General features: G+C 55.3%; 2 protein-coding genes across 3 annotated transcripts in view; one reads left to right on the top strand and one right to left on the bottom strand.

The window, feature by feature from the left end:
• Slc5a10 (solute carrier family 5 member 10) overlaps positions 1 to 436 on the top strand; it is a 74,444-nt gene extending 74,008 nt beyond the window's left edge. The window contains exon 15 of the mRNA XM_005001646.4: positions 99 to 436. Within this exon, the coding sequence (XP_005001703.1) occupies positions 99 to 205 (107 nt within the window). The 3' untranslated portion in view covers positions 206 to 436. The remainder of the gene's footprint in view (positions 1 to 98) is intronic.
• Grap (GRB2 related adaptor protein) lies at positions 437 to 25,236 on the bottom strand. Of its 2 annotated transcripts, none has more exons than XM_063242321.1 (5): positions 25,077 to 25,236; positions 24,368 to 24,588; positions 16,955 to 17,052; positions 3,320 to 3,488; positions 437 to 1,637 (listed from the first exon to the last, which is right to left on the bottom strand). In XM_063242321.1, exons 2-5 carry the CDS (start codon positions 24,443 to 24,445, stop codon positions 1,452 to 1,454), a joined length of 531 nt encoding a protein of 176 aa, XP_063098391.1. In that variant the 5' UTR covers positions 24,446 to 24,588; positions 25,077 to 25,236; the 3' UTR covers positions 437 to 1,451. The 2 variants fall into 2 exon arrangements, with proteins under 2 accessions (XP_063098391.1, XP_003465271.2); XM_003465223.5 differs by lacking the exon at positions 25,077 to 25,236 and adding an exon at positions 12,435 to 12,557.
• Positions 25,237 to 25,929: the final 693 nt, after the last annotated feature.

Raw genomic sequence — 25,929 nt, forward strand, 5'->3', positions numbered from 1 at the left:
CACTCCCCCTGGCTATCCACCCTGAGGCTGGGGCTGGAAGCCTGAGTTCAGGGTGGGAAGCTTGCATCCCTCATCTGTCCCTCCCCAACCCCTTCCAGGTGACAGCCAGACGCTCCAGAAACGCCTTTTCTGGTCTCGTGTGTGTGGGTTCAATGCTGTCCTGCTCATGTGCGTCAACATCTTCTTCTATGCCTACTTCGCCTGATGCTGCCACTTGGGAAAGAGACAGGGAACCCGGAGCTCTTAGGCCACTCTCTTTCCCTAGGGTAGACCCCGGGGCCCGGAGGAGGCCTGAGTCCCTCACAGCTACAGAGCTTATCAGGTCCCAGTGACTGACTGAACCAGCAAAGAAAAGCCCCTGGAAAATCAGAGGGAAGTGGGGAAAATTAGCATGACAGTCAGAATGCAGAAGAAAATGAGATTCGGATGAAAATCATTATGATAATTCCACGGTTTTTATTTTTAATACACAGGCCCATGTTAGGAGCAGTGCAATTTGCCAGGGCTCAGTACTCAAAGGGTGGTGGGCCAGCTCTGGACAGAGAGGAAGCCCCACATGCCTACAACATAGGTCCTTCTAAAGTGGCTGCAGCAGCCTTCATGGGCTCCTCCTCCTCCATCCTGCCTGCTCCTGGTGGGTGAGGGAGCTTCCTTTCACCCTGTTCAAGGGCCCGCCACCAGCTGCCTGGCATTCCAGCCCTTCCCAAGACCCACTTGCATCTTCCTACTCCGAAGGTGTCTATTTTTTCCATCTAGACATCTCATCTTCACCCGAGCCAGGCCTCTAGCAGGGCTGCCTCGACCAAAATCCTGCTCTGGCCCCAACATCCCACTGGCCTGTGGATGGCCCTGTCTCCCAGCAAATGCAGGAACCTGGTCTGTGCAGAGGCAGGACAGAGGAAAGTCACAGCAGCCCACCCTGTTTTCCCTCCCGTGCCTGTTCTGGTCTCCAGGCCTCAGCCCCACCCCAAATGTCTGTAGGGGGAGAGGCCCGCGTGTCCCAGGTGGAGCCCAAAGGCATAGGACTGTGGTGAAGCAAGGGTCCCAGTAAGTCCAGGTCCTTCGAAGCTGAGCTAGCTCCCGGTCAGCCGAGGGCCTGTCTGCAGGCGATCTGCTCAGGTGCGTCCAGGATTCTAAGCAGAGCCCAGTGCTCAGCGCTCCCCTGGATTTGACCTCTGCGGGCGGTAGAAGGGGCCTCTGAAGAGGCCGTCCCGTGACGTCACATCGCTCACGGCCAATGGGAAGCGGCCAGGCGGGAACCTTGGCGCCCCCTCTCCGCGCGCTCTGAATAGTGGCAGCTCAGGGGCGATGGGGGCTTCCCCTGGTTTGTGTGAAAGGGGGCCCGGAAGCACGGACCCAAAGTTGAGTCTCAGACTCTGCGCTGAGCCCTCTGTAATCGCGCAGCCGGCGTCCGAGTCCTATCGCGCTGCGCCCGGCTGGGCTCCACGCGCTCACAGGTGCACGGGCTGCACGTAGCTCCGCGGGAAGAAGCCCACGCGCCCGCAGGACCGGCCTCGCCACCAGTGGGGGTCCGGGCGCTCCAGGACCTCAATGATGTCCCCGCGGCGAAAGCTGAGCTGTGAAGGGTCCTGGGCTGAGAAGTCGAACTGGGCCTGAGCAAAGCAGGCACGGGGCGACTGCAAGGGGAGGAAGCAGTTAGTGGGGTGGCTTTGGAAGCTCTAGGCCTGGAGGACCCTAGGAGTCGACTCCATAGTTGGAGAGGAGACCTGGGGCTTGGACTTGACCAATCTCGGGGTCATCCCATGGGCTTTGTGCTGCCCAGGGCACCCTCATTACTGCACTTCATACAACAGCCCAAGTCCTGCTGCCTCGAGGGATAGGAGGGCTGGGCTGGGGGTGGCACAGGAGACCTAAGGCCTGGTCCTGGGTGGTGCTTCAGTTGGTCTTGGCTCTCTCCTGGTCTTGTTTCTCCAGCTGCACAGCAGCCAGGATAACTGGCTCAGACATGGAACACAGGAGAGGACCTCATTCACGGTATGGTGTCCTGCACCAAAAGCCGTGTTTCCTGCTGTGGCCAGGGATGTGGTTGTCACTTGGAGCCACCCCCACAGTCAGGCTTGAGTTCCAGTCCTGTCTGTCGCCAAGTAGGACCTTAGATATCCCTACCCTGTGTGGGACTTGGTCCTCTCCCTTGCACAGCAGCTGAACGGGAGGGAGGAAGCTCTCGGTGGCATGTCTGCTTGGTGGCATCCAGCACCCTGTCCTCACCTGCCCCACCAGGATCCCAGGTCTGAGCCTGCGGAATCCTATCCAAGATGGTGATAGAATCAGAAGAGACACTGTAATTAGCGGTTCTCTGCCCCGGAAGGAGGAGGCGTCATGAGTCTCAGGGGACTGAGCCAGCTCTGCAGTCATCCCACTGGATGAATGACCTCTGAGCAAAGAAGTGGGTGCAGGGCAGGCTCAGTTGGCCCCTCTACTCTACCCTGGCTCCCTCATACTCTCATGGAGCAGGGCTGGCCCAGGGAATGGGTGGACAGATGGAGGGATGGGTGACCAGTGGGAGGCTCTGTTTACTCCTCTGGGTGTGTCATACCCCCAGGCTCATCCTATTAGACACAGGGGAAACTCAGACCCAACTAAGGGCTGAACTGGCCCTCAGGTCATACAAAACGTTGGAGGGGACTGTTCCCCATCCTTCCTGCACAGCCTAACCTCAAATGTCCTGGGGTCTGAACCTCCTGCCCGAGGCTTTGCCCACACCAGTTTCTCCAGGGAAAACCGAGTATCAGGGTTAATAACCCCATTGGTCGCTGTCATCACCCTAATGAGAGAGAGCACAAGTCCTTGGGGCTCCTTGATGAAAGAGCTGCATGCTAGCAAATTGCTGTTATTGTGGGGACGAGGGACAGATGGACCCTTACACAACCAGGACCTCACCCACAAGCGTGCACATCTCCCCACACCCTGGTCACACCAGCTCATATCACTTGGAGCCTCAGTTTTCCCATCTGTATGACGGGACTGTAGAGGCTCCCAGAGCACAGAAACTGGACAAGGGTGTGGTACTCAGACAAGGGTATAGCACATTTCTCTCTACCCATTCATTCAGCCAGTGTTTATTGAGCTCCTACTGTGTGCCATGCACTATTCTAGGAGCTAAAAACAAGCCAGAATGGCTCACCCTAGCAGGGCTGCTCCTGTCCCCATGCCCTAGACCCCGGCCCATCCCTCTTATCCCATACACCTCCCCCAAATATAGTCTTGGGGCCTGGGCTGGGGCTGCCCCTGGCACCAGCAGACTATAGGGCACACAGATGCAGAGGTGGCAGGGGCTTGTCCCCTACCCCATACCTACCTGTAGCAGAGGCTCCTCGTCACGCAGGAAGATCTGCCTCCGCTTGGCGATGGTGGTGGTGCGGTAGAAATCGACCAGCTCATTGAGGGAGTTGAACTTCTCGTCCCACAGGAAGTACTTCCCCGAGGCCTCTCGCAGCACCTTGAAATGCTGCACCTGGTCCCCATAGCTGGGAGAGAGCACCCATGGCCACCTCAGCCCAGCACCCATGCCCGCTGCCCCACACTACCACCCGGAGCCAGGCCTCTCCGCGGTGAGACTGGAGTTGGAGCTGAGGTAGATGGGAGGATCTCACTGCCCTACTCCAGTAAGACCTGGGGAGTCCCTGTCACCACCAGCTATGGAGAGCCCTGAGGCTGTGCGCTCTGGAGCAGATGTCTTTTTTGCTGTATGAACTTAGGCAAGTTACTTATCTTCTCTAAACCTCAGTTTCCTCACAATGACAACACTTCTTTGGGGTTAGGTGAGCAGAAGATGCTGACTTCACTTATTGGTAAAGTTAAATGGCTGATCCGAGCCATGATCCAGCAGCAGCTTTCACATCTCTTCCACATGCACTCGCCTTGACATTCTCCTCCTTCCTCTCTCCCTGCCCAGTCCCCGAAATCCCTTGGGGTTGAGTCCTAAACTAATCCTGGCTCACATCAAAGCCGGCCTGTGTGACAGCAGGATCTGATGCTTTGAGCCCTTTTGAGATCCAGCTCTGATTATGCATCTGCCTCCGTAGACACCTCCACAGGCCCCTCTCTTCCTCACGTCTCCAGCCTTTCCAGCCTCCCACCAAATGGTACTGAGGCCCAGCACAGCTGAGGAACAGCCTGTACTTCCAAGCCAGGAGGGCAGAGCCTGGCTTGGCAGAGACTGGGCAGAGGGAACCGGCCTGAGTGTCCTACATTCGACACCAAACAGGCCACTCAGGGTTGGGACTAGACTGTGGCACTGACATGGATCAGGACAGTGGGCAGGTACGACCGCTGTGGCTTCTCTCCCTGCTGCATGAGTGGCTGGGTCTGCCCCAAGGCTGAGAAGAGCAAATCAGGTCCAGTGGGGAAACTGAGGCCTCAGTGCAGCCACAACCTTCCCAGAGCCACCCAGCAAGAAAGGCTGGGGCTGGGGCCACATCTGAGCTCACACTCACTCTAACACACCCCAACTGATGATTGGCACATAACAATGGCAGTCATTATTCCAATTACGATATTAATAATGTCCCAGAAGATCTTATCCAAGTCCAGGTTCACACTGTATGGTGCTCCCTGGGCTGATCCCGAGGCCCCAGGCCCACTCTCCTTCCCTCCCTGTACACACCTGCAACGGCCTTCCCAGCAGGCCAGCCACCTAGCTGCACTGTGGTTCCCTTGGGGCCACACTCACAGCACAGGTGCCTTGTCTGTTGGCGGGATGGCTGGGGACCTTGCAGGGGCCCAGCCTACTGACCTGGGCCCCTCTGGCTGAGCTGGGACCTGGAAGTGGGCACAGATCAGCCCCAGTGCCCAACCAGGAAGAAGCCAAGTTAGAAGCTGTCCCATTCAGGTGGCTCGTGGGGCTGAGACCTGGGGACCTGGGATCCTGTGGGGGCCAGCACAGGTAGGGACCACTTAAGAGAGATGGTCTTTGGTCTTCTAAGTCACAGGCTGAGTCTCATTTTGTTCATATGAGGATCAAGTGAGTCCCAACCTCCAGGTCAGAGACTTAATATTTAAGCAAAGGCTGGGCGTGGAGGCACATTGCAGTAGTCTCAGGACTCAGGAGGCTGAGGCAGAAAGATCACCTTGAGTTTGAGGCCAGCATAGATTCCATAGTGAGTTCAAGGCTATATCAAGACTCTGTCTCATAAAAACAGAACAACAAAAAGCAAAGCAAAAAAGCCCAGCATGGTGATGCACCCCTGTAATCTCAGCACTCTGGGAGGCTGAGGCTGGAGAATTGCAAGTGGCCTTGGATAACTCAGTGAGACCCTGTCCCAAAGTAATTAGACAAGAGCTGGGGAATGTACTAATACACAATGGACCTGGGTTCAATCCTCAGTACAAAGGGAAAAAAAAATAAACAATGCCACAATGCCTCCGCAGTTGGACACAGAGCATTTCTGAATCTCGTCCTCCTGCAGCGTGGGTTCCTGCAGACCTGTGGTCCTCCTGACCAGAAGATGGCATCCTGCTCCCCTCCCCCGACTCAGATCTGCTGTTCTCTCTGTCCCAAGCCTGCCACCGGTTCCACCTGTCAGCCCAGGGCTGGCACATTGCTTTGCTAAAAGTTTAAGATGAGCCGGGCGTGGTGGCTCACACCTGTAATCCCAGCACTCAGGAGGACTGTTGCGAGTTCGAAACCAGCCTGGGCTACAAGGTGAGCTCAAGGCCAGCCTGAACTGCATAGTGAGACCCTATCTCAAAAAGACAAAAAAAAAAAAAAAAAAAAGAAAGTTTAAGATGAACGGTTCAAGATGCAGATACGTCCAGGGTAACCACGACTCACGCCTCTGTCAAGCAGTCCAAACCCATTTCTAAACTGTTATGCGTTAGATCAAGAATGTCTGGGGATCTAGCTCACTGACATAAGCGCCTGCCTGGCAAATGCGAGGTTGTGAGTTCAATCCCTGGTACCAAAAAAAAAAAAAAAATAGATCAAGAATGTCTCCCAAGAGCCTCTTATGCTCAGAGGCAGGACTGAATTGTGGGGGTGCTTTAGCTGACTAGCCGTTAGCAGGGGTGTGACCTGGAAGGCTGCATCTCTCTTCCTGGCTCTCCCTTCTCTCCCTGCTTCCTGATCATCTGATGGGAGCGGCTGCCCTCCGCCAGGCCCTTCCACCCTGCATCCTACCTTGGAGCCATCTGCGGACTAACAACTGTGAGCCAAAACAAACTGCTCCTTCTTTACACTGAGAGTGTCAGGTATTTTGTCCCAGGAGGAAAGTGACTAAGCGCTGAACAAATTCGCAAATGCTTTAAGGCCCTGGTAAAAGGGCCTAGGCGGTGTCTCACACTGACCCCTCAGCCTCAGCCCATCTCTCTGGGCCCCTTGGCCCTTCACACAGCCCTGTTATAACCTGCTGCTCCTAAAGACTTGCACACTGTACACCGAAAGGGCAAGGAGGCAAAGCAGGCCCTGAGGGTCCTATCTAGTGGGGACTCGGGAATGGAGTGTCACCAGCCAAGCCTTTCCAATCCTGCTTCTGACCGGATATGGTGGTGAATGCCTGTAATCCCAGCACTTGGGAGGCTGAGGCAGGGGGATCAATGTGAGTCTGCAGCCAGCCTGAGCTACATAGTGACTTCAAGGCCAGTCTGGACTACACAGTGATCTGGAGGATCCTAACCCTAACACAGGTGCCTTGGTGGCAGGCTCAACCTCATGGGGCACTCAGCACTTGGAGTGGCTCAGTCTGGAGGAGCTGGTCCTCCCTCGGAAACAAAGGTTCTGGACCAGGTAAGAAGCGTCTCCAAGCCAGAGACAAAGCCTCCTCTGTGTGCCCTCCTTGAGCGTTGTCCCCAGTGACTAAGTGGCTCTTGCTGAGGACTGTGGGACATGTGTGTCTCTGTGCCCGGGATGCTGAGGCAGGTGGGCAGGGGACAGTGACCCCACCTGTCTGACCCTGGCTGCAGCCGCCAGTGCACTTCCATAGGCAGCCTCTGAGCCCACAGCTCCTCCGTGCGGTGCCCACAGGCACTCAGGCTTTTCCTGGACTTTGGCTGGGGTGTGCAGGGAGGCTTTGCTCCAAGTAGTAGAGTAACCACCACCAACAGCCCAGCAGGAGAGAAGGCAGGAAATGGGGACCTAACAGCTCTCATATGGGCACCCAGTGCAGAAGCAAGGAGCCCTGCGAAGCAGGCTGGGATACAGGTGGCCCTCATCCTCTGGGTGTGGTGGGTTGGCCTAAGATTAAAAGCCCTGATTATTGCAACTGTGCATTTTTGGTGTCTGGAGCTGGTGCCCTGAACAAAGGTGTTCTCTGATCGCACAAATCTGGAAACATACCAGCCACCAGCCTACGCAGGGCTCAGTCAAGAGCAGGTCTCACCCTTCCATCCTGTCCACCCTTTCTCAGTGACAGCTGACAAGAGGGAGCCCACACAGCACAGCCATTGCCCAGAGGTGAATGGCAACCTTGCTGGTGCTGGTGCTGCTGCAGCCTCGTGGCCCTGCCTGAGGCCATGTAGGGCCAGCTCCTCCTACCTCACAGCTGGGCCCCTGGGCTCTCATCTTTGTGCCTCTCGCCTGAAATAACACCTTATCTGTTCCTCCAGCCTGATCTTGATGGTTGCCATCCTTCAAGGCCTGGATAGAGCCTTGAGTATTTGAAAACTTGCCAGGCCAGGGGCCTCCTTAGCCCTCAGCCCTACCACCCTGGGTTCCCAGCAGCCTTGGGTTGCAAAGCAGCTGAGTCTGGGGCTTGGTGACCTTGATCCTGGAGGACTCAGTTGGACAGGCCCTGGGCCCGGAGTGGGGAGACTTCAGGGAGCCTGAGCCAAATGGAAGCGGGTCAGCCACAGCCGGTGCCCTGGGTAGACAGCGTGTCAGAGCATCTCCGCTGAGTCTGGGTGCAAGTGCTTGGCACAGCTGTGTGTACCTGCATGTCCCTCTCTGTTCGAGTGCCCCCAACACAACCCTCACTGAGTAGTTGTGGATGTTTGCCTCTGTGTGACCCACACTCCCCTACCAAAGGGACAAGAAGATGACCCAGCTCACTGGTTGTCAGAGAAGGTGAAGGACCAAGTTCATTATGCAAATGAGAAGGGGACCAAAAGATGGGGGAAGGAGAGTACGCAGGACACGAAAAGAAGTAAGATATATTATGTATGTGTGCCAACTCCCCACAAAGGATGTGATCATTATGAACTACAAACAGTACTAATAAAACTTAAAACTGAGAAAATAGCAGTGAAATAAACACATCCACACATGCATAAAAATGGACCAAGTCTAGCCTGATGCAGGAGCGGTAGGTCGTGCCCAGCGAGTTTTTCTGGCCTGGTGGCAGCAGTAGCAGCAAAGGTGACAGGAGCAGCCCAGGGAGCAGAAACAAGACTGGATGGGTGGGGGCTTCCCATAGGTGTGAGCATAGCCGGGAGCATAGGTGTGGTGCTGGCCGCCCAGCAGGGGTCCCTGTCCAGCTGCCCTTGGGAGGGGCAGTGCACAGCCTGTGGAGGCAGAGCCGGGCAGGTCTCTGGGGCTCAGGCACCGTGGGCGGGAGGCAGAGCAGGGCTGCCAAATCCAGAGGGCAGTGGGCACCAGCTCTTCTGTCTACTACTGTGAGACCTGGGGCAAGTTACTGGACCTCTCTGACCTTGCAAACTGAATTGTACAGGATTGTACAGATTTTCTCTCTTCTTGTCTGTTCGCCTGCACTGGAGCCCCCAGCCTTCCCTGCTTTGTTTACTCAGAGCCTCAGAGCCTCCAAGACCTTACAGACTTTCCTAAGCAAGTATTATCTGTCCCTCCAGCAGAACACCGGCACCTGGAAGACAGGGAGCTTGGTCCCATCTCGTGGGTGGCTGAGCTGCCAGCATTTGGACAGGACCTGGAGCAGCAGGCACCCAGGGGCCTGAGGGGCCAACACGTGTGTCAAAGCCTGGGCACCTCTGCTGGGCAGGATGCAAAGTCCCTCCAAAGCCAGACAGTCACGTATGACAGAAGAATCCCCTCGGCCTGGTAGCAGTAGGCAGCGGTCACACAGCCCGGGCTCTGCATACCAGCCTTGGCCCCTGTCCCGATGGCAGCCACAGCCAGTGCAGACTTGCTTCTGGCAGGGGGGAGTGGGCAGCCCTTTGTAAACTCATAAAAGGCAGTCGGCTGTAGCCACTGTCGCTTTGGGAGGCCATGTGAGGCCTATAAACCCCCTCTAACAGCTTTACAGGGCTTGGCATGCACAGACAGGAGATGCCACGTGCCACAGAGTTCTAAAGACTGAGCCCTGAACCCCCAGTCTGCAAGGTGCCACATTCCTGGGTGGTTGGCAGGTGCTGGACTTTATACTTCCTTGGGTCACCATCTCCAGGTCTTAGATGTCATCAGCCAAGAGGAGCCAGAGCCTGCCTGAGGCCAGGACTCACTTCTTCTCTGAGAGGCTTGGCTCCATGGGCAGAGGCAGGGAGCAGCCTTCAGGACCAAGAAGGGCTCCCAATCCTCCTTGGCACATGGTACGGCAACCACTGTACCTGATATTTATTGAGCACTTATGTGCTAATCCTCATACTAATCTCTTTACACGAGTGTCCACTTTATAGATGAAGAAACTGAGGCTCAGAGGATAACTGCTCAGGTCATACAGCCAGCAGGTGCCAGAGCTGAGACCTTGTCTGAAATCCCACTCCCACACATCCCCCATCTGACCCTGCCTGCCCTGCCTACCAGTCCCCAAGGATGATGGAAAGGCCTTGGGACAGATGAGGGGCCAAGAATGGGAGGTGGGCCTGGCTGGGCCTGGGAGAAACGAGGGCTGGCATTGTCACCTGTACACAAATCACTGCCAACAGGCCCAGAAGCTCTTCCTGGGTCTAACCTTGGGGCATCTGGCTAGGGCACCTTGGAGAAGGGCTGGGGTTGACTGCCAGAATTTCACTAAGTTGGTGCTGAGGGCCCTTCCCAGTCACATGGCTCCCCCACTCGAAAACAACTCCTGGTCACTGACCATCACCCTTCTGGACAGATTTAGCAAAACACATCCTGCCCTACCCTGCCTCTGGGCCTTTGCACATGCAGTTCCTATGCCTACTATATCTCCCCCTTTCCTGTGTACCAGACTCCTATGTAGGCTTCAGAGCCCAGCTCAACTGTCATCTTCTCATGGGGGTCTTCACCATATAGGATGTATCCACAGTCATTGAATTATGTATGTCTTCCACTTAGAGGCCTTGGGACCAGCTTGTGAATTTCCCATCACACTCCTCGGGTGTGACTCCTCTCATGTCTTGCACTGTGATCTACATACAGCTGGTGCTCAAGGACTGCTTTTTTTTTTTTTTAAACAAACGCCTGTTGAAACTCCCCAGGCTCTCAGTTCTGACCCCGGGCCACTTACACGGGGACGCCAGGAGGGGGCAGCACCAGGGCAGCGCGAGGAGCGCATGCTAGGAGGTCACTGAGCGACTGTGTGGAGACAGACGGCCCCTTCCCCGCAGCTCAGGCTCCGGACGCCGCTGGAGTCCCCGCGGCCCCAGCCTCGCAGGGTGACCTTGGGCTCACTCGAAGCCGGACCAGCCCGCCTGGCGGGCGCCGTTCCCAGGAGATGACCGGACCCTGGACAGCCGGTCCCTGGGAAACGGGCGCTTCCGGCCTCTGCAGCAGCCGCAGCTCCCTGAGGTCCGCGGGAGCCGCGTGGCCGGCGGGGGACGGAGGGGCTGGCGCACCGCCCACCGCGCCTCCCCGTGCGCCTGTTGCAGGTGGGGGAAACTGAGGCTCAGAGTGAGTCTCCGGAGAATGAGGAACGACGGGCTGGGTTGCCGTTTGGGGACAGGGAACAGGCTGAGAGCTGGGGACCGGGAGCCCTACGACTTGGGATCTGCCCCCAGCAGCCCGCCCCCGCGTGGCGCGCGGTCGCCCAGCGGATGTCCCTGTCACACCCACTGAGCTCCGAACAAAAGGGACCCTGACCGCAGGCTGGGCTCGCGGGCGCAGTCCCTGCTGAATGTCTCATTTCCCGGGGCTCCCCGCTCCCGCGGGGGGCACAGCCGCCTGGGTGTGCAGGCCCTCTGGGAACCCAGGTGCCACTAGCTGTGGGTGAACCCAGCCGTGAGAAAACAGGGTTTCCGGGAGAGCCACGTGACCCGCGAGGGCCGCAGGAGCCCCTTCCTGCCACCCCCGTAGTACCGCGCTGGCGTCTTTCACCTGCTTTCAGCCCTGATAGGGGCAGTGTCCTTGCGTGCCAGGATCTGCACCCAATGCCACAGCAGCCCTGAGTGGGTGTCGCCGGTGGCAGCACTGCACAGAGACATGGCACCCAGACCTGGCCACCGTGTCCCCTCAGCACGCACACCCCCAAGTCCCAGAGCCTGTCACCTCCTGTGTGGCTCCCCACTAGCCTTCCTGCCGGCAGCCTCACCTCCTGCACCTTCCTCACACAGCCAGAGGGATTTGTTTTAACAAATGGAACCTGACTCAACAACCTGCCCTCTGCTCAGCACCTCCATGGCTCCCCTTGCTCTGGAGAAAACCGAACTTCTGCAGCAGGCCCTCTGCTGTCAGGCCCCCTCATCTCAAGTAACCCCCAGCCCCTGCTCTTGCTCACTGTGCTCCGGCCACCTGGCCTCTGGGTTCCTACACACCCCAGGACCTTTACACTCGCTGTCACCTCTGTCCAGAAGGCTCCCAGGCCCCTCCCTTCCTTGCCACGGCCATCGCCCCCAGTCCCTATTCCTGGGAAGCCTCCATTTTCGAGTTCAGCCCTTTACTCAGATGCTGCCACCTCCTCCTTGGAGTGGAGTGACGTTTCTCACCTCCCTGGTTCACTCTGGACTTATTTACTGTCCCCTCGGGAAAACTAAAACCCATTAGGGCAGCAACTCTGTTCTGTCCCACGCTGTGTCCTTGGCTCCTGGAGCTCAGCAGGCAGTCCCCAGCCTGCATTCAGACCCTGCCCTTCTGGACCCTGGAAGTAGGGAGGACTTAGACCAGCCCAGCGGGGTCCTGATCCTGTCACCTCCAATTAAGAGGACATCCTGTCACAATGCCAGGCACAGTTCTAAATAGGGTAGAATTTTCTCCCCGCCTGAGCAGAGGGAACCCTGTGTCTCCATTCTTGTAATAACCTACTTTATAAGGAAGGAAACAGGATCAGAGGACATGCCCAATGTCACACAGCCTCAGAGTGGTAGCACCAGAATAAGAACTCCAGGCCAACCGGCCACAGGGACATCACCACAGAGTGGGACTCACCCAGAGCCTGCCCTGGGCACCTGCCTGTCCCTTGCCCAGTCTCCACCGCTCACTTATACCATCATCCCTTGCTCTCTGAGGGGAAGTCCCATGGCCACTTACTGCTCACACAGTGACATCTGGATCGCACAGCCTAGCACCAAGTCTGGCCTCTCAGAGCACCCCTGCTCTGACTGCCTTGGGGTCCCCCCAGCTACCCCCCTCCCTTGTCTGTGCACCCCCCCCCCAGCAGGGGCAAGCTCACTTCACAGAGACAGAGAACTCGCCCGGTGAGCTCTCGCTCTCCCGGATCAGGAAGGCGCCCTGGTGGTTCCGCTTCCTCAGGATTTCTTCAGCCAGCTGCCGGGAAATCCTGCCCGAGTACCATCTGTGGAGAGAGGGGCACTGAGGCACCGAGGCCAGCTCCCACCCTCACCCAAATACAGGGCCTCAACCCCTCTGGTCTTTCAGGTAGACCAGAAACATAAGAGGTATGGCCAAACCCATTTTACAGATGGGCTAATTAAGGCACAGTGCAATGAGGTGAGGCAAGCAGGAGCTGAGACGCAGCCTGGTGTTTGCTTCAGAGCTCACCCAGCCTTTCATATCACATTAGGCAAACATAGCACACTGAGGCAAACAGGAGAACTGGACTCCAACTGAACCACAAATCAGCCAACCTCAGTCTAACTTTTCCATTTTAGATGGCAGGTTCTTTTTGCTATTTTTTTTTTTTTTGAGACAGGGTCTTGCTATATAGTCCAAGTCAGACTTAAACTTCTGCTTTTCCTGCCACAGCCACCCAAGTACTTAAAATTACAGTTCACAGTCCTGCACCACCGTGACTAGCTTAGATCAGAGACTTCCTATTTTTTCTTTCTTTTTTGGAGACCGGGCCTCACTATATATTCTGGGCTGGCCTTGAGCTCACTATATAGCCCCAGGCTGGCCTTCAACTCACAGTGATCCTCCTGCCTCAGCTTCCTGAGGGCTGGGATTACTCGTATGAGCCATCCCACCTAGTCTACAGTAGACTCTTCAAAATCAGAAATCATAAAACAGGACTAGGGATGCAGCTCAGTGATACAGCATTTGTCTACAATGCTTGAAGTCCTGGGATCAATCAAATAAAACAAAACAATAGTGGCCACGATCCGGTGAGCAAAGGTCTCTCCGTGTACCTGTTCCAGGGTTGTGCAGACTCAGGCCACCCGGACCTTTTCATAAGTATAAATTCCTAGGGGCTGGGGATTTAGCTCAGCGGCATAAGCACCTGCCTTGCAAGCAGGCGGACGTGAGTTCGATCCCCGATACCGATAAAAATGAAAAAGACAAAAAAAAAAAAAAAAAGTATAAATTTCTTTCCCTGATGACCAAAACTGTGAAAACTGCATTCCAACCCCGATCCTTGTGGATGGGTTTTAGAGGCAGAGCCTTTGGGAGGTGAGTAGAAACCCTCATGAATGGTACCAGAGCCTGCCATGGTTCACATTTATCCCCTAAAAGTTCATGTGTTGAAAATTTGGTCCCCAAAGCAGCAGTCTTGAGAAATGGAACCTTCAGGATGTGTCGTGAAGGATCTGTCCCCATGAATGGACCAATCCATGTGTGGATTACTGACTTAAAGGGTTACAGAAGAAGCAGCTTTGCTGTAGATGTAGCACTCCGGCCTACCTGCTGGTTCACCATGGGATGCAGCAGGAAGGCCCTCCCTCCCAGACACTAAGCCACTGCCTGTACTACCCTTGTGGGCATCCAGCCTCCACACCAAGCCAAGTAAATCTCCACCCTTTATAAACTGTCCAGTCTCAGGTGTTTTGTTATAGCAACAGAACGCAGACTAAGTACCTATAGAAAAGAACTCAGAGAGCTCTTTTGCCCCCTTACCATATAAGGGCACAGCTAAAAGATGACCATGCATGAAGCAAGGAGTAGCCCTCACCAAGCACTGCGTCTGCCTGCGCCTCGACCTTGGACATCCAACCCCAAACTGTTGTAAATGTGTGCTGTTTCTAAGCCTCTCAGCCCATGGTCTTCTTTTACCGCAGCCCAGATGGACAGACACCCACCACTGGAGGGGCGAGGGCTTCTGGGCTCCGGAATCATTGCCCAGCTTTGGTTTTGATGTCTGTGTTGACCCACAGCAGCTAGCAGAGTCTGATGAGACTACGACAGGCCACAGGCAGGACCCAGGACCTCTGTCCTCAGTCCTGCTTCCCTGCCCACCTCCAGCAAATGCTTCCTGAGCTCCGTAGAGGCCGCAGTGTCAGCTTCTCCTGCTGGGGCCGTGCCCCTGGCCCTACTCTCACAGCTCCCTGCTGAGGCTGCTCACACAGACCTGGCCCCAGGCATTGGTCTGTATTTGGAGCAGGCTGGGGGCACTGTCCCTTAGCCAATCAGTGCTCCGGGTGCCACAGCACAGAGACCTCCATACCACCTCCCTCCTGACTTTCTCTGTCTACAACCTCACTCCTCCGGGTCGGTGTCTCCAGGGCCGCTTCTGGGGGCCTACACCCCCAGACACAGGCTTCTAGCTCACTGCTGTCCCTAGTTGGGGGGCACTCACATCCTGGTGGTACGCCCTGCAAGGCAAGGCTGGGAAGGTGGTCACTGAAGGTGAGGGCTCAACCAGGGTTCTGTGGCATTAGGGACACCAGAGCACTGCGTCTGCCCCCTCAGCCTGGTGAGCCCCAGGCCAGAGGCTCAGGCTGCTACCTGTCCACACAGTAAAAACAAGAGGTTCCAGCCCCTGCAGAGAGGGAGCTCCAAAGCTGTATGTGGGCTGGGAGTTTCCTGAGGGGCCAGGGGCCTTTGAAGAAGCCGCAGAACCCAGAGGAGATATCAGTGTGTGGGCAGCAGAGGGTGTCGCCCCACCCACTCCAAGGAGCACCCTCCCCACAGCCTCCCTGGTGACTCGGAAGACCTGGTAAAACACTGCTCTCCCCTGAGGAACCTCTTCCCTCCACGCAGGCCCCACTCTTCCATCACCTCCTCGAGCGCCCTCCCTCTGCACACGAGGTTGCAGAGCAAGTCCCTGTCCCTGCCTCCGCCCCCCAGCCCCTCAGCCCCCAGCTGCTCCGTTGGCTTCCCCGGGGACCACACAACCCGCCTTGTTTCCACTCCACCTCCTCCCCACTGTGAGCTTGGGTGAGTCACCCAGCCTGTCTGCCTAAGACAGCTCAGATGATGCTCCTGTATGGTGAGTGCGCTGCTTCATGCAAAGGTTTGCTGCTGCCGCCCTGCTGCTGTGATGAGCAGTTCCAACCCTTCGCCTCCCTTCCCTCCCTGGTGAATTTCTACGCCAGCTTCCCCAGTGGGCCACACTCTCCTTTGGAAAGCCCTCTCTGTACCTAATCCCCTGGCAGTTCAGCTGGGTCAGGTGCCTCCTCCCTATGGAGCCAGCTCTGAGTAGTTGTCTTATATGGACAGGTAGGGTGACAGTGAGTGCTCAAGAAGGAGAGAGCCAGGTGCCAGCTCTTTCCCACCCCCACCCCTGCACCCTGGGACTCAGTCAGGTGCAGAGCTGGAGTTCCCTGAGGCTATTTGGGGACTTTGCAGGTGCTGAGGTTATGAACCTGGGGCTAGCACCTGGGAAAGGCCCCGTGCAATGGATCAGGTATCAGAGGATGAAATCCTCTATGGCTCCCAAGTACACTTCAGAGGTCTTGCTGGGCATGCCTAACTCTAGCCAGCCTAGCGAGCGAACTCTGCTCTGGGCTTCTCTGCCCCCTCCCCAGGCCAGCTCCTCCACTGAAGGCACCCACCGCCCAGTCCATGGTCCTCAGCCCTCCCCCAGGCTTCCAGTTGTGCCCTGACTCAGCACTGCCAGGTCCTGCCTCACAGCCAGGACTGAATTCTCCACCTGGCTTCCCCATGATTCACCCCTCCCCCTGCCTGGAGACTGGACCCTGTGGAGAGGGCTGGAAATTCTGGAGTGCGGCAGAGTGGCTGAGGACCAGGGAGATGAGCCATGCCTAGCACAGGAAGCTAGAGGTGGTGGCAGGTTAAAAAATAATTCAAAGAAAGATGAAGAGGAAATACCCTCCGGGCCTCACCCAAGAGCTTGCACCCCAAGCCACACAGCGTCACAGCTCCCAATCTGCCCCTCTCGCCTGCCTGGTGCTGGCACCTGCCCGCACATCTGACTGAGTTCTGTCCCACCGGTAACACTCCGTGGCTGCCCAGCACCTTGAGCCCTGTCTGTCCCCAAAGCCTCAGGTTCCCCTCACCACCCTCCTTGGCTCAGCCTGACCCTCTCCTAGGAATACTTTCTACAAAGCCAGCTCTTACACATCCTCCAAGCCCTGACTTCTGAGGAGCCACCTCCTCTGAGAAGCCTGCCCTGGTCAGCCACCTTGATGCTGACCGGCTTCCCATGTAGCATTTTCCAGGCCTGTCATAGGACAGGACTCTTCTGAATCTTCTGTCCCCATTTCACCCTTGCTGAGCCCCTGAGCCGTGCCAGCCTTGGTAGATGACCCAGCGCTGGTTCAGCTGTTATTTAAAACTTCCCCAGTTAGTTTTGTTGATTTCTTTGACTCCCAGGTCCATGCTGGGCTGACACTGTCCTGCTGTTCTGAGGGCCACAGTTGTGGGTCCCCTGCTAAGAACCTCACTTGGACTTCTGAGGGCCCACAGGTCCCAGGCCCAGGACACTGAGATCCTTGAGACAACTCCCAAACTACCCTGGTGGACTCTGTTTGGCAATGTCCAGCCCCCAGGGAGCTCATGCCAGACTCATCCTGGCCCAGCCAGGGGGGACACAGCCTCCAGGCTGATACTCACGGGTGGGGCTTGACACGGATGTAGTTCTTGAGGACGAAGCCCTCGGCTCCTCGCAGCTCAGCCTTGTACCAGTTCTGATCGTCCTCCATGTTTAGGATCTGTGGGTAACCAGGAAGGAACAGCTGTCACCCGCTGAGGCTCTGCCACTTGCCAGGCCCAGGTGGGTTTCACCTACACAGGGCCTGAACCCATTCGCAAAAGAGGGCAAGGTCCAGGTGGGGGTCTGCCAAGGGCCACTCAACCCAAGTGAGAGGTACTGTCCGGTTCCATCATCCTGCCTGCCCCTGGCCCAGTGATGCCCACCAAGAGGGCCAGCAGCCTCCCGGGATGGGAAAGCTGGAAACCCAGAGGAGGTTTTGGGTTGAGGAATTGGGACAGCTGAGGCTGATGGGGTCTCGGGGAGCAGAAGTGGGGCCTTTCAGTGCCTGAGCCAGGGCGTGAGGGGCCCCACAGTACCCGCCTGACATGCACTGAGCCCAGAGGTCCCCAGGAAGGTCAGAGACCGCATCCTGAGCTCTGGGACCAGTATCACCCCAGGTGACTCACGTTTAAAATGCCCTTACGGGTCTGAGCTCAGGGGTGATAATAGAGGAGGAGGAACAGACCAGAGGCCCATGGGCTGGCTCTCAGGTCCAGCCTGGCCTGCCCAGGTTGCTCAGGCACACCATCCGGGTCCATGAGACCCCTTCAGCCCACAGGCAGGCTGAGCGATGACTGGGAATGATGAAGGCTGGAGACTTCCTATGTGTCATCCCAGTTCTCATGTAATCCTGCAAGGGCAATAGTGCTTTGCTGTTTTTATCAGATAAGCCCAGAGAGGGGAGGAATCACAGCCAAGGCCACATAGCAGGGGAGACACAAAGCCCGGGACGCTGAGATGTGGGGCGTCTAGCTCTGCGGCCCAGGAGTGCTCTGACCCACCATTTTCTCCCTGTTCTACCACCCTTTGCCTGCCAGGTCTGGGGCAGACTTCCACATCAGTCCGCTCCCAGGGGAGATACATCAATTAAAAATGCTGGGCACAGAGAAGGGGAGGCTCCAGGCGGTCCTACAGGAGGTGTGACCTCAGCCAGGGATGGACCACGTCAGCCTGGTCCTGGGCCTCCCAGGGTGGCACCTCTTCTCTGTCCACCAGACCAGATCCAGCCCTTCCTTCCTGTCCCTGAGTCCAAGCAAGGTCAGCAGCCCCAGAGACAGACGGAAGCAGGTGGCCTGCTCAGAAAAACTTTCGCTCAAAATGAAACAGGACAATTCACCCAACCGAATGAGGAAACTGGGGCTTGTGGGCCGCCTCCCACATCCAGGGTCCCTTCTAGGCCACTCTGTCTGCTCCAGACTCTCTGTGCCCTTGGGCTCAGTTTCAACTACTCAGTGCGGTGCACTTATGGCCAGCACTGCACGTGGCAGTGTCCTGTGGATGCGGGACACACCTGCTCTGACCCCTGGCTCTGTTGTCAGGCCTCCTGGCTTTTCGACTAGGAAGACCCAGAAATGTTCTCACGGTCACATTAGCTCAGTCTTACTCTTGGCATTGCCCCAAATCCCCGTGGGAGTCCACAGGCAGATACCGGCGTCCTGGCCTGCCCAGGCCTCCCATCCCAGGGGCTGTGCTTCTGCCTGTCCCTGCTCAGTGCAGCTAGTAGCCGCCTACTGTATGTCAGGCCTGGGTAGGCCCTGGGGACACAGCGGGGAACGTGGAGCGTTCATCCTCGGGGCAGAGACAGACATAAACAAGGAAAGAAACAAGTAAACAGCAGAGTTTATGTTGGAGCCATCACACTGAAAAGCGCGTCAGGGTGACGCATGTGGAGGACGTCTGGGAGGGGCCGGGAGACTGTCAGCAGAGGGCAGAGGGAGTCATCAGGAAAGGCTTCTCTGGGGGGGGCAGTGACATGTGCTGAGCCCCGAATTACATGAAAGAAACAGCAGTGAGAAGATGTGAGGAACAGTGCACAGGGCAGAAGGAACAGCCTGTGCAGAGGCCTGCGGAGGGAAAAAGCTCTGGCCCTGGAACAGGAATGAGGCCAGCGAGCCTGGGGCTAGAGCAGGTAGGAGGCACCAAGGGGCTCCTGTACTGGGCCAGTGGAGCAAGGATGGAGGCCTGGGCCAGGGGAAGGGGTGTGGCCATGCTCCGGTCAGGGGAGGTTTCACCAGCGCTGCAGGACTCTGTGACATGCTACTATCCATGGGGAGTTGGGGGTGATGGGACTTCCTCCAGGACTACAGCGAGTTTCTATGCACCCAGAAATGTCTGGCCTATCAAGGAGGGAGGCTTGGTCCCAGGCAAGTGACATTCAGGGCCACAGATCCAGAGCAAGTCCACGTATCACCAAGCTCTCAGCCCAGACTAAAGTTCCAGGAGGAACCACATGCCTCTTTGCAGGGCCTGGGTAGCAGCAGGTCCCCAAAAGGACAAAGCCCTGGCTCAGAGGATCATGGGAAGCGGAGCAGAACAAGGACAGGACACGGGCCGTGCACTGTGGCCCTGACCAGGGAGGAGGTAAGGATGCATGGCAAACAAAACAGTTAACACTTCATTACAGAAGGCAGGCGGCAGACCAAAGGGCAGGTGAGAGCCCTCTGGAGTAAAGTTTAAAGAGATACCAAAAGCTCAGGAGTCAAGATAAATACTACTTTAATGTAATGGTGAAAATCAAAATGAATACAAAACTCTAAATACAAGTGTTGTTTAATGATCTCACACTGCCATCATAATAGACGCACCACCCCTGTAGGATGGGAACCATCAAAGAGCCGGAGGCTGGGGCTGTACGTTGCTGTGCTATCTTCCAGTGTTTCGGTCCTGAAAAATCAGGTGTTTTTTGGTTTTGTTTTGCTTTACCTCGAGTCACTTCCCTTCGCTTTGTTTTGGTTGCACTGGGGTTGAACCCCAGGGCTTTTACACAGAGCCACATCCCCGGCCTTTTCTTCAGATTTTTAAACCCAGTCTTGCTATGTCACTGGGTCGCTCAGGATGGCCTTGAATGTGCAATCCTCCTGCCTCCACCTGTCGGGTTCTGGGATTGCAGGAGTGTGCCACCATGCCTGGTTAAAAAATCAAGTCTATTCAAAAATTAATATGGCCAGGGATTCAGCTCCGTGGCACAGTGCCTGCCTGGCAAGTGTGAGGTCCTGAGTTTGATTCCCACTACCAAAAACAAAATTTAGTATGAAAACTCCAAGAAAATCTTAAATAAAGGCCTGGGGCTATGGCTCCATGCTAGAGCACTTGCCTAGCAAGCCCATGGCCCTGGGTTCCATCGACAGCACTACAAAACAAACAAATTAAAAAGTCTTAGAGTCTGACCTTGCACTTGCACTCTCCGGTAAGTGGGGTCTCACTGCTCACTCTTACCCTGGCCCTGCAGGGAATTCTGTCATCCCTTGATATCTGGGAGTAACTGATTCCAAAACACCCACCCTCAGGATTCCTTATGGTTCCAAAATTTACAGACTCTCAGCCAGGCATGGTGGTGCACACCCATAATCCCAACACTTGGGAGACTGAAGCAAAAAGATCACCACGAGTTCAAGGCCAGCCTGAACTACATAGCAAGACTTTCTCTCGAAAAACAATAAACAAAACAAACCAACAGAGAATTACACACTCTTAAGTTCCTCATAGCAAGTGGAGTAGTGTTTGCATACAACCTATCCGCATCCTCCCACGTACCTGAAACCATCTGCACATCACTCCTAACACCTAGTACAATGCAAGTACCATGTAAATAGTCGACTGTACCTTTTTTAAGGAATAGTGACAAATCTGTACATGTTTGGTGCAAAAGAAATTTTTCCCAAATATTTTCCATTTGTGGTTGTTATACCTTGTGTCTGGATGACCTCCCAAAGCCTCATGTGGTCACAGGTGGGGCTTTTTCAGAGGTGGCTGCATCTACGGTATGTGAGGTTGGGGTGAAGGGTATGTGATTACTACATCAGTCCACTGACTGATTGGCACTGTCCTCAGCCTGGTAGCCTAGACAGAGTATGAAAAAGGCAGGAAGAAGCTGCTACATTCACTTGGACTGGCTGCTGGCTGCCTTCTGCCTTCCCTGCTCTGCCATGGGCTGGTTTTCTCCCTTGATGCCTTTGAGGAACTGTGAGCCAAGGTAAACCTTCCTCTTTAATCTTGGGAATTGGGTATTTTGTCTCACCAACAAGAAAAATAACTAAGACAGGGATTGATCAAACCGCTAGAGGCAGAACTTGTGAACAGGAAAGGCTGGTGGTGCCAACTTATTGCAGAGCATCTGGGGAAAGCAGGGAGAGTAACAAAGGAGACAAGCCAGGGCTGGGCTCCTCCTGGAAGCTGTGAGGTCGCACAGCAGGTTCTATCTCAGCACTCTCAAAACACAAGTCAGGCCCCTGGTATCAGTTTCCTTCCCCAAACCAAGGCCCTCGAGACCATCTGCAGAGCTGAGGCTTCCGTGTGGCCACGGGTTTGCCTTTTGCTTCTCGCCACTCAGTGTTTCATAATGAGCATTTTGATGTCATTAACCCCCCCCCCAGCTGGCATTTTGTGGTTAACACTTGCTACCATTACTTAAAGGCTGTCCACCTGGAGAGGACGAAGCAGACTCAGCAGTCTCCCCGCCCCTGATCTCTCCCCGCAGCACCCAGCAAGCGCTGGGCTGTATTTCTGTGTCTACCTCGTGCTTCAGAGCTGCCACCGGATATCAGCAGCCCGCCACTTCTGTTTTCCCCCCTAGTGCTTGGCTGGTACCTCGAGAATGGCATGCAAACATGTCAGAGGCACCCCGAGTTTTGATCATGCAGAAACACACACCCAGCTTTGATTACATTTGATTCCCAAAGGAGAATTCCTGAGCCCCAGGGCTTTGTTTTGTTTTGTTTTGTTTTTGAGATCATAATCTCACTATGTTACCCAGGTTGGCCATAAAACTCTCTGGCTAAAGTGATCCTTCTGTCTCAGCCTCCTATGAAACTGAAACTATAAACTTTTATTACTCTACCTAGCCTATATATATATATATATATATTTGTACCAGGGATCAAACTCATGACCTAGCACTTGCCAGGCAGGTGCTTATGCCACTGAGCTAAATCCTCAGCCCCTAGCCAATATTTCTAAAGATCTTCATATACTTCCCAGATGACCCTCAAAACAATAGTGTCAATCTACTAGTTGATTTCCTGCAAAGTGCATATTTTCCCACACCCTCCCACAACCTTGGCAACATTTGATATGTAAGAGCTCTTTACAGGGGCTGGGGATTTAGCTCAGCGGCATAAGCGCCTGCCTTGCAAGCGGGCAGTCGTGAGTTCGATCTCCAGTACCGATAAAAACGAAAAAGACAAAAAAGAAAAAAAGAGCTCTTTACATATCAAGGACATTAATATGCTGTGACTTCTGTCAGGCATTTTTCCTTAGTCTTCTCTGCCTTCATTCCTCACAGAGTGACTACAACAGGCCCTGACCCCTGGCCACCCGCCCACCTCAGTCTTGCCCCTCACGTTCCACTCACTACTGTCTGATCACAGACATTTTTTCCAACTCTTCACACTATTATGATGGTCCTACCTCAAGCACCAGCTCTTTCCCGACCAGGCGCTGTTCTCCCCCAGTTTCTCACATGGCCGGTTCTTGGCCATCCTTCCACTGTAGTTCAGGGGTCACTTCAGTAGAAAAACTGCCCCAACTGCCCACCTGAAGTGGCCCCTGCCCTCTTGCTCTGGGCATGCTACATTTCACATGAACACGGAATACATAGCCTGGCACAGCAGCTGGTATTTCAGGGCCACTGCAATGAGGAAGGCAGCTCTCCTGGACTCCCTGTCACCTTGGTCCCAAGAGTCCAGATGCACAAGTCCCTGAGACCCCACCGGCACCTTTCCGCCTACACTCCCTGTGCCTTATGGAGCCTTCATGTGCACAGGCACTGCTGCGTGCCCTGCCACCCAGCTGGTCCTGCCCTCCAGGGCAGGAGGGTCTCAAGCTCACTCTTTCCTGAGCAGCTAGCACCTTGCTTAGGTGCCAGCCCCACCGCCCCAGGCTGGTGTCCCTCTAGGAAAGGTTAGTGTGAAACTTGACTCATCTTGGGTGCAGTTGGAGGCACTGGAGTCCAGAGCGGATGTCACAAGGTTTTCAACAGTTGCTTCAGGGAACCCCCTGATCTGCCCCATCTAGTTGGCCAGAGTCCCATGCTCACCCCGCTCCCAAACCTGGGTCCGGAAACCCCAACCTGCTCTCAGGAGAGGAGCTGAGGTTCTTAGAATTTCAGGACCTGGGTGCTCAGCCCCAGTACTCAGCCTGCTCCGGAGCCAGACGCCACCTGTGCAGGGACCTGGAGCCAAAAGCTTAGGAGCCTGGGGGCTGAGCCCTGGGATGAAGAGGGGATTTCTCCAAGCATGGGGCTCCTTCCCCTGATGGCAAATCTCACTGCTGGCCTCCTGTGCAGGCCACAGCTCACTACTCAGAGCTCCAGAGTCAAAGGGACTTAGGTTCAAGTCTGACACCGTATCACACAAGATGTGTCACCTCCCCGCTACCTCTCCCCGCTTAAGGAAATGATGGTGCTGACCCCCTCCCCTGCAGCTCAGAGTGGGTAACGTGCACTGCGCACTGCTGAGTTAGGGGCCCAGCTCCAGCAGGGGGGCCACAGAGGGAAGCTTCTGTCCCTTTTAGTGCTTTAAGCTTGGGGCCAAGAGCAGAGCCTGGGCGCAGTGGAGGAACACCAGGTCCGATACCCACGGCCCGTGTGGGAAGAGGTGGCTCAGGGAAGGGCAGTGGCTTGCGGAGGGTGAGACAGTGACCTTCCCCGCACCCAAGCCTTGGCATGGCCTCTCCTGAATCTTGACTCAGCCCCTGGATTGTGATGCTGCTGTATGCTGACTGGTAAGCACGGCAACGCCCAAGGGAGATTCCACCGACCTGCCGCCAGGCTGTCCTGGAAGGCTGCCACGTCTGTCCTCAAGGTCCAGACAGGTGAAATGAGTTGTGCATGACTGTTTCCCCTTTTCTCCACATTGCTGGGAAGCTCATGCCTGATACTTAAGCCCAGCAGCGTTAGCATGTGTGCTCATGTCTTTCCTTAGATCTCCTCTCATGCATTGTCTCATTCCAACTCCATTTTCATTTCTCTCTCTCTCTCTCTCTCTCTCTCTCTCTCTCTCACTAACTTTTCCAAAATATTTTTCTGGAAACCTGGGAAGTTCATCCAACCTCCACCAACTGCTGTGATGGTGTCTCCTTCACTTCTCACAACCCTCGAAGAAGGGCTCACCAGTTCTCTCCATTTCCCAGATGAGGACACTGAGGCTCAGAGAGACTGGCTGGCACATTCACAATCTCACAGTCAATGACTGTAGACAGCTCTGCAGGGAGTGTCCTGGCCCCGTCCTTAACCCGCCCCATGTGGGGCCAGCCCCGCCTGGCCCAGTCCACTGTACCTTGAGTGTGTCGCCCTTGTTGAAGGCTAGCTCATCGCTCTCTGTGGCCTGGAAGCTGTACAGGGCCACGGACTCCATCCCGCTGTCCCCAGTGCTGTCCCTGAGCTCCGGCAGCCGGGCTCCGCACAGGGCCCGGGACTGGCGGCTTCCTGCTTCCTCTGCAGGCACCACTGGCTTCCTTTGTTTTGAGTGTGTTTGTTCTTTTGAAGCTGAGACTGAAACTACCCGTGATGGGCGAGAAACAGGAAGCAGAGACATGTCACAGAGCAGGGAGAGCTTGCAGGCTGCCTGTCCCCAGCCTCAGACCCCATCAGCACCCAGGGAGAGTCCCGGGGGCTCTCCCTGTAGCCTGGAAATTGGCCCCCTGTACTCACATTACAGATTATAAATTGAGGCAAGATGCTGCAAAACCATCCTGCCAGTCCTAGCACTACTCTCTGTCTCTTTTTTTCTTTTCTTTGTTTCTTTCTTTCCTTTTTTTTTTTTTTTTTTTGAGACAAGGTCTTCCTGTGTAATCCAAGCTGGCCTCAGACTTGGGTGATCCTCCTGCCTCTCAGCCTCCTGAGTGCTGGAAATACAGAAGCACGCCACTATGCTCGGCTAACCTCCACATTTTCTAAATCCTGATACCTCTGGAGATTCCCTGTGCCTGCCACATCAGTCCCAAGCTCCCTGAGTGGCATTCCAGGCACACAGTTCCCACACTCACCCTTTATTACTTCCCTTCACTGTGTGCAGACTGTTGGACGGGGGTGTGTGAGGCTGCCACACTTCCATTTCATTCTCTAGGCGCTTTGCACGTGCTTCCCCCTGCCTGGTGTTCTTTTCCTGGGAGACTCCCATGCATCCATCAAAATCCATATCAGAAAGTTCTTGTGCTTCAAATGCTGGGCACCACCTAAGCTAAAAAGAATTGCAAATACACAGTGGCATTTCCTTAGTAGTTTGCACTGGGGCACACATCAATCCTGAAGTTATTTTGTGAACACTGAAGATACAGTTTAAGTAGGTAAATCAACAGTCCTGTTTGGAGCCATGGTTCTCCCCAGGGAATGAAGGGAACACCAGCTAGAAAGAACATCGAGAAACACCCTGTCACAGGGGATGAGAACCAGGGGGGGTCTGTGTGAGCCAGACACTTTTCTATAAAGACATTTTACTTCCTTTATGTATGTCAGCATGAACTCACAGATTCATATTTTCGTCAGTGGGTTACAATCCATCACCAGGATTATTTATTTTGATGCTCACGTTGCCCCTGACGTGGCGAGCAGGATCCCCGCTGCTTTCCAGGAGCGTCCTGCCCTCCCGGTGAGTGGATGTTCCAGGCTTGTCTTGAGCATCTCCTGCCCAGCCTGGACTCGGCTGCCTCTGATGAGATGAAAGACCAGTTTGGAGCCAAGGTCTGGGACTGAGAAAGCCTGATCAGTCTGGCTGTGGGTGTGTTTTTTTACTGCTAAGACGTCTTTGGTCCTGCAATAGGACTGGCAGGGAAAAACATCCCACACAAGAGAAATGAGTGCTTGGAGCAAGGCCCCATGGGGGTGGGCACCCGCAACCCC

This window comes from Cavia porcellus, unplaced genomic scaffold, assembly GCF_034190915.1.
Source record: "Cavia porcellus strain 051 isolate PalLab524CR breed Dunkin Hartley unplaced genomic scaffold, mCavPor4.1 scaffold_32, whole genome shotgun sequence".
In the NCBI taxonomy this organism is placed as follows: Eukaryota; Metazoa; Chordata; class Mammalia; order Rodentia; family Caviidae; genus Cavia; species Cavia porcellus.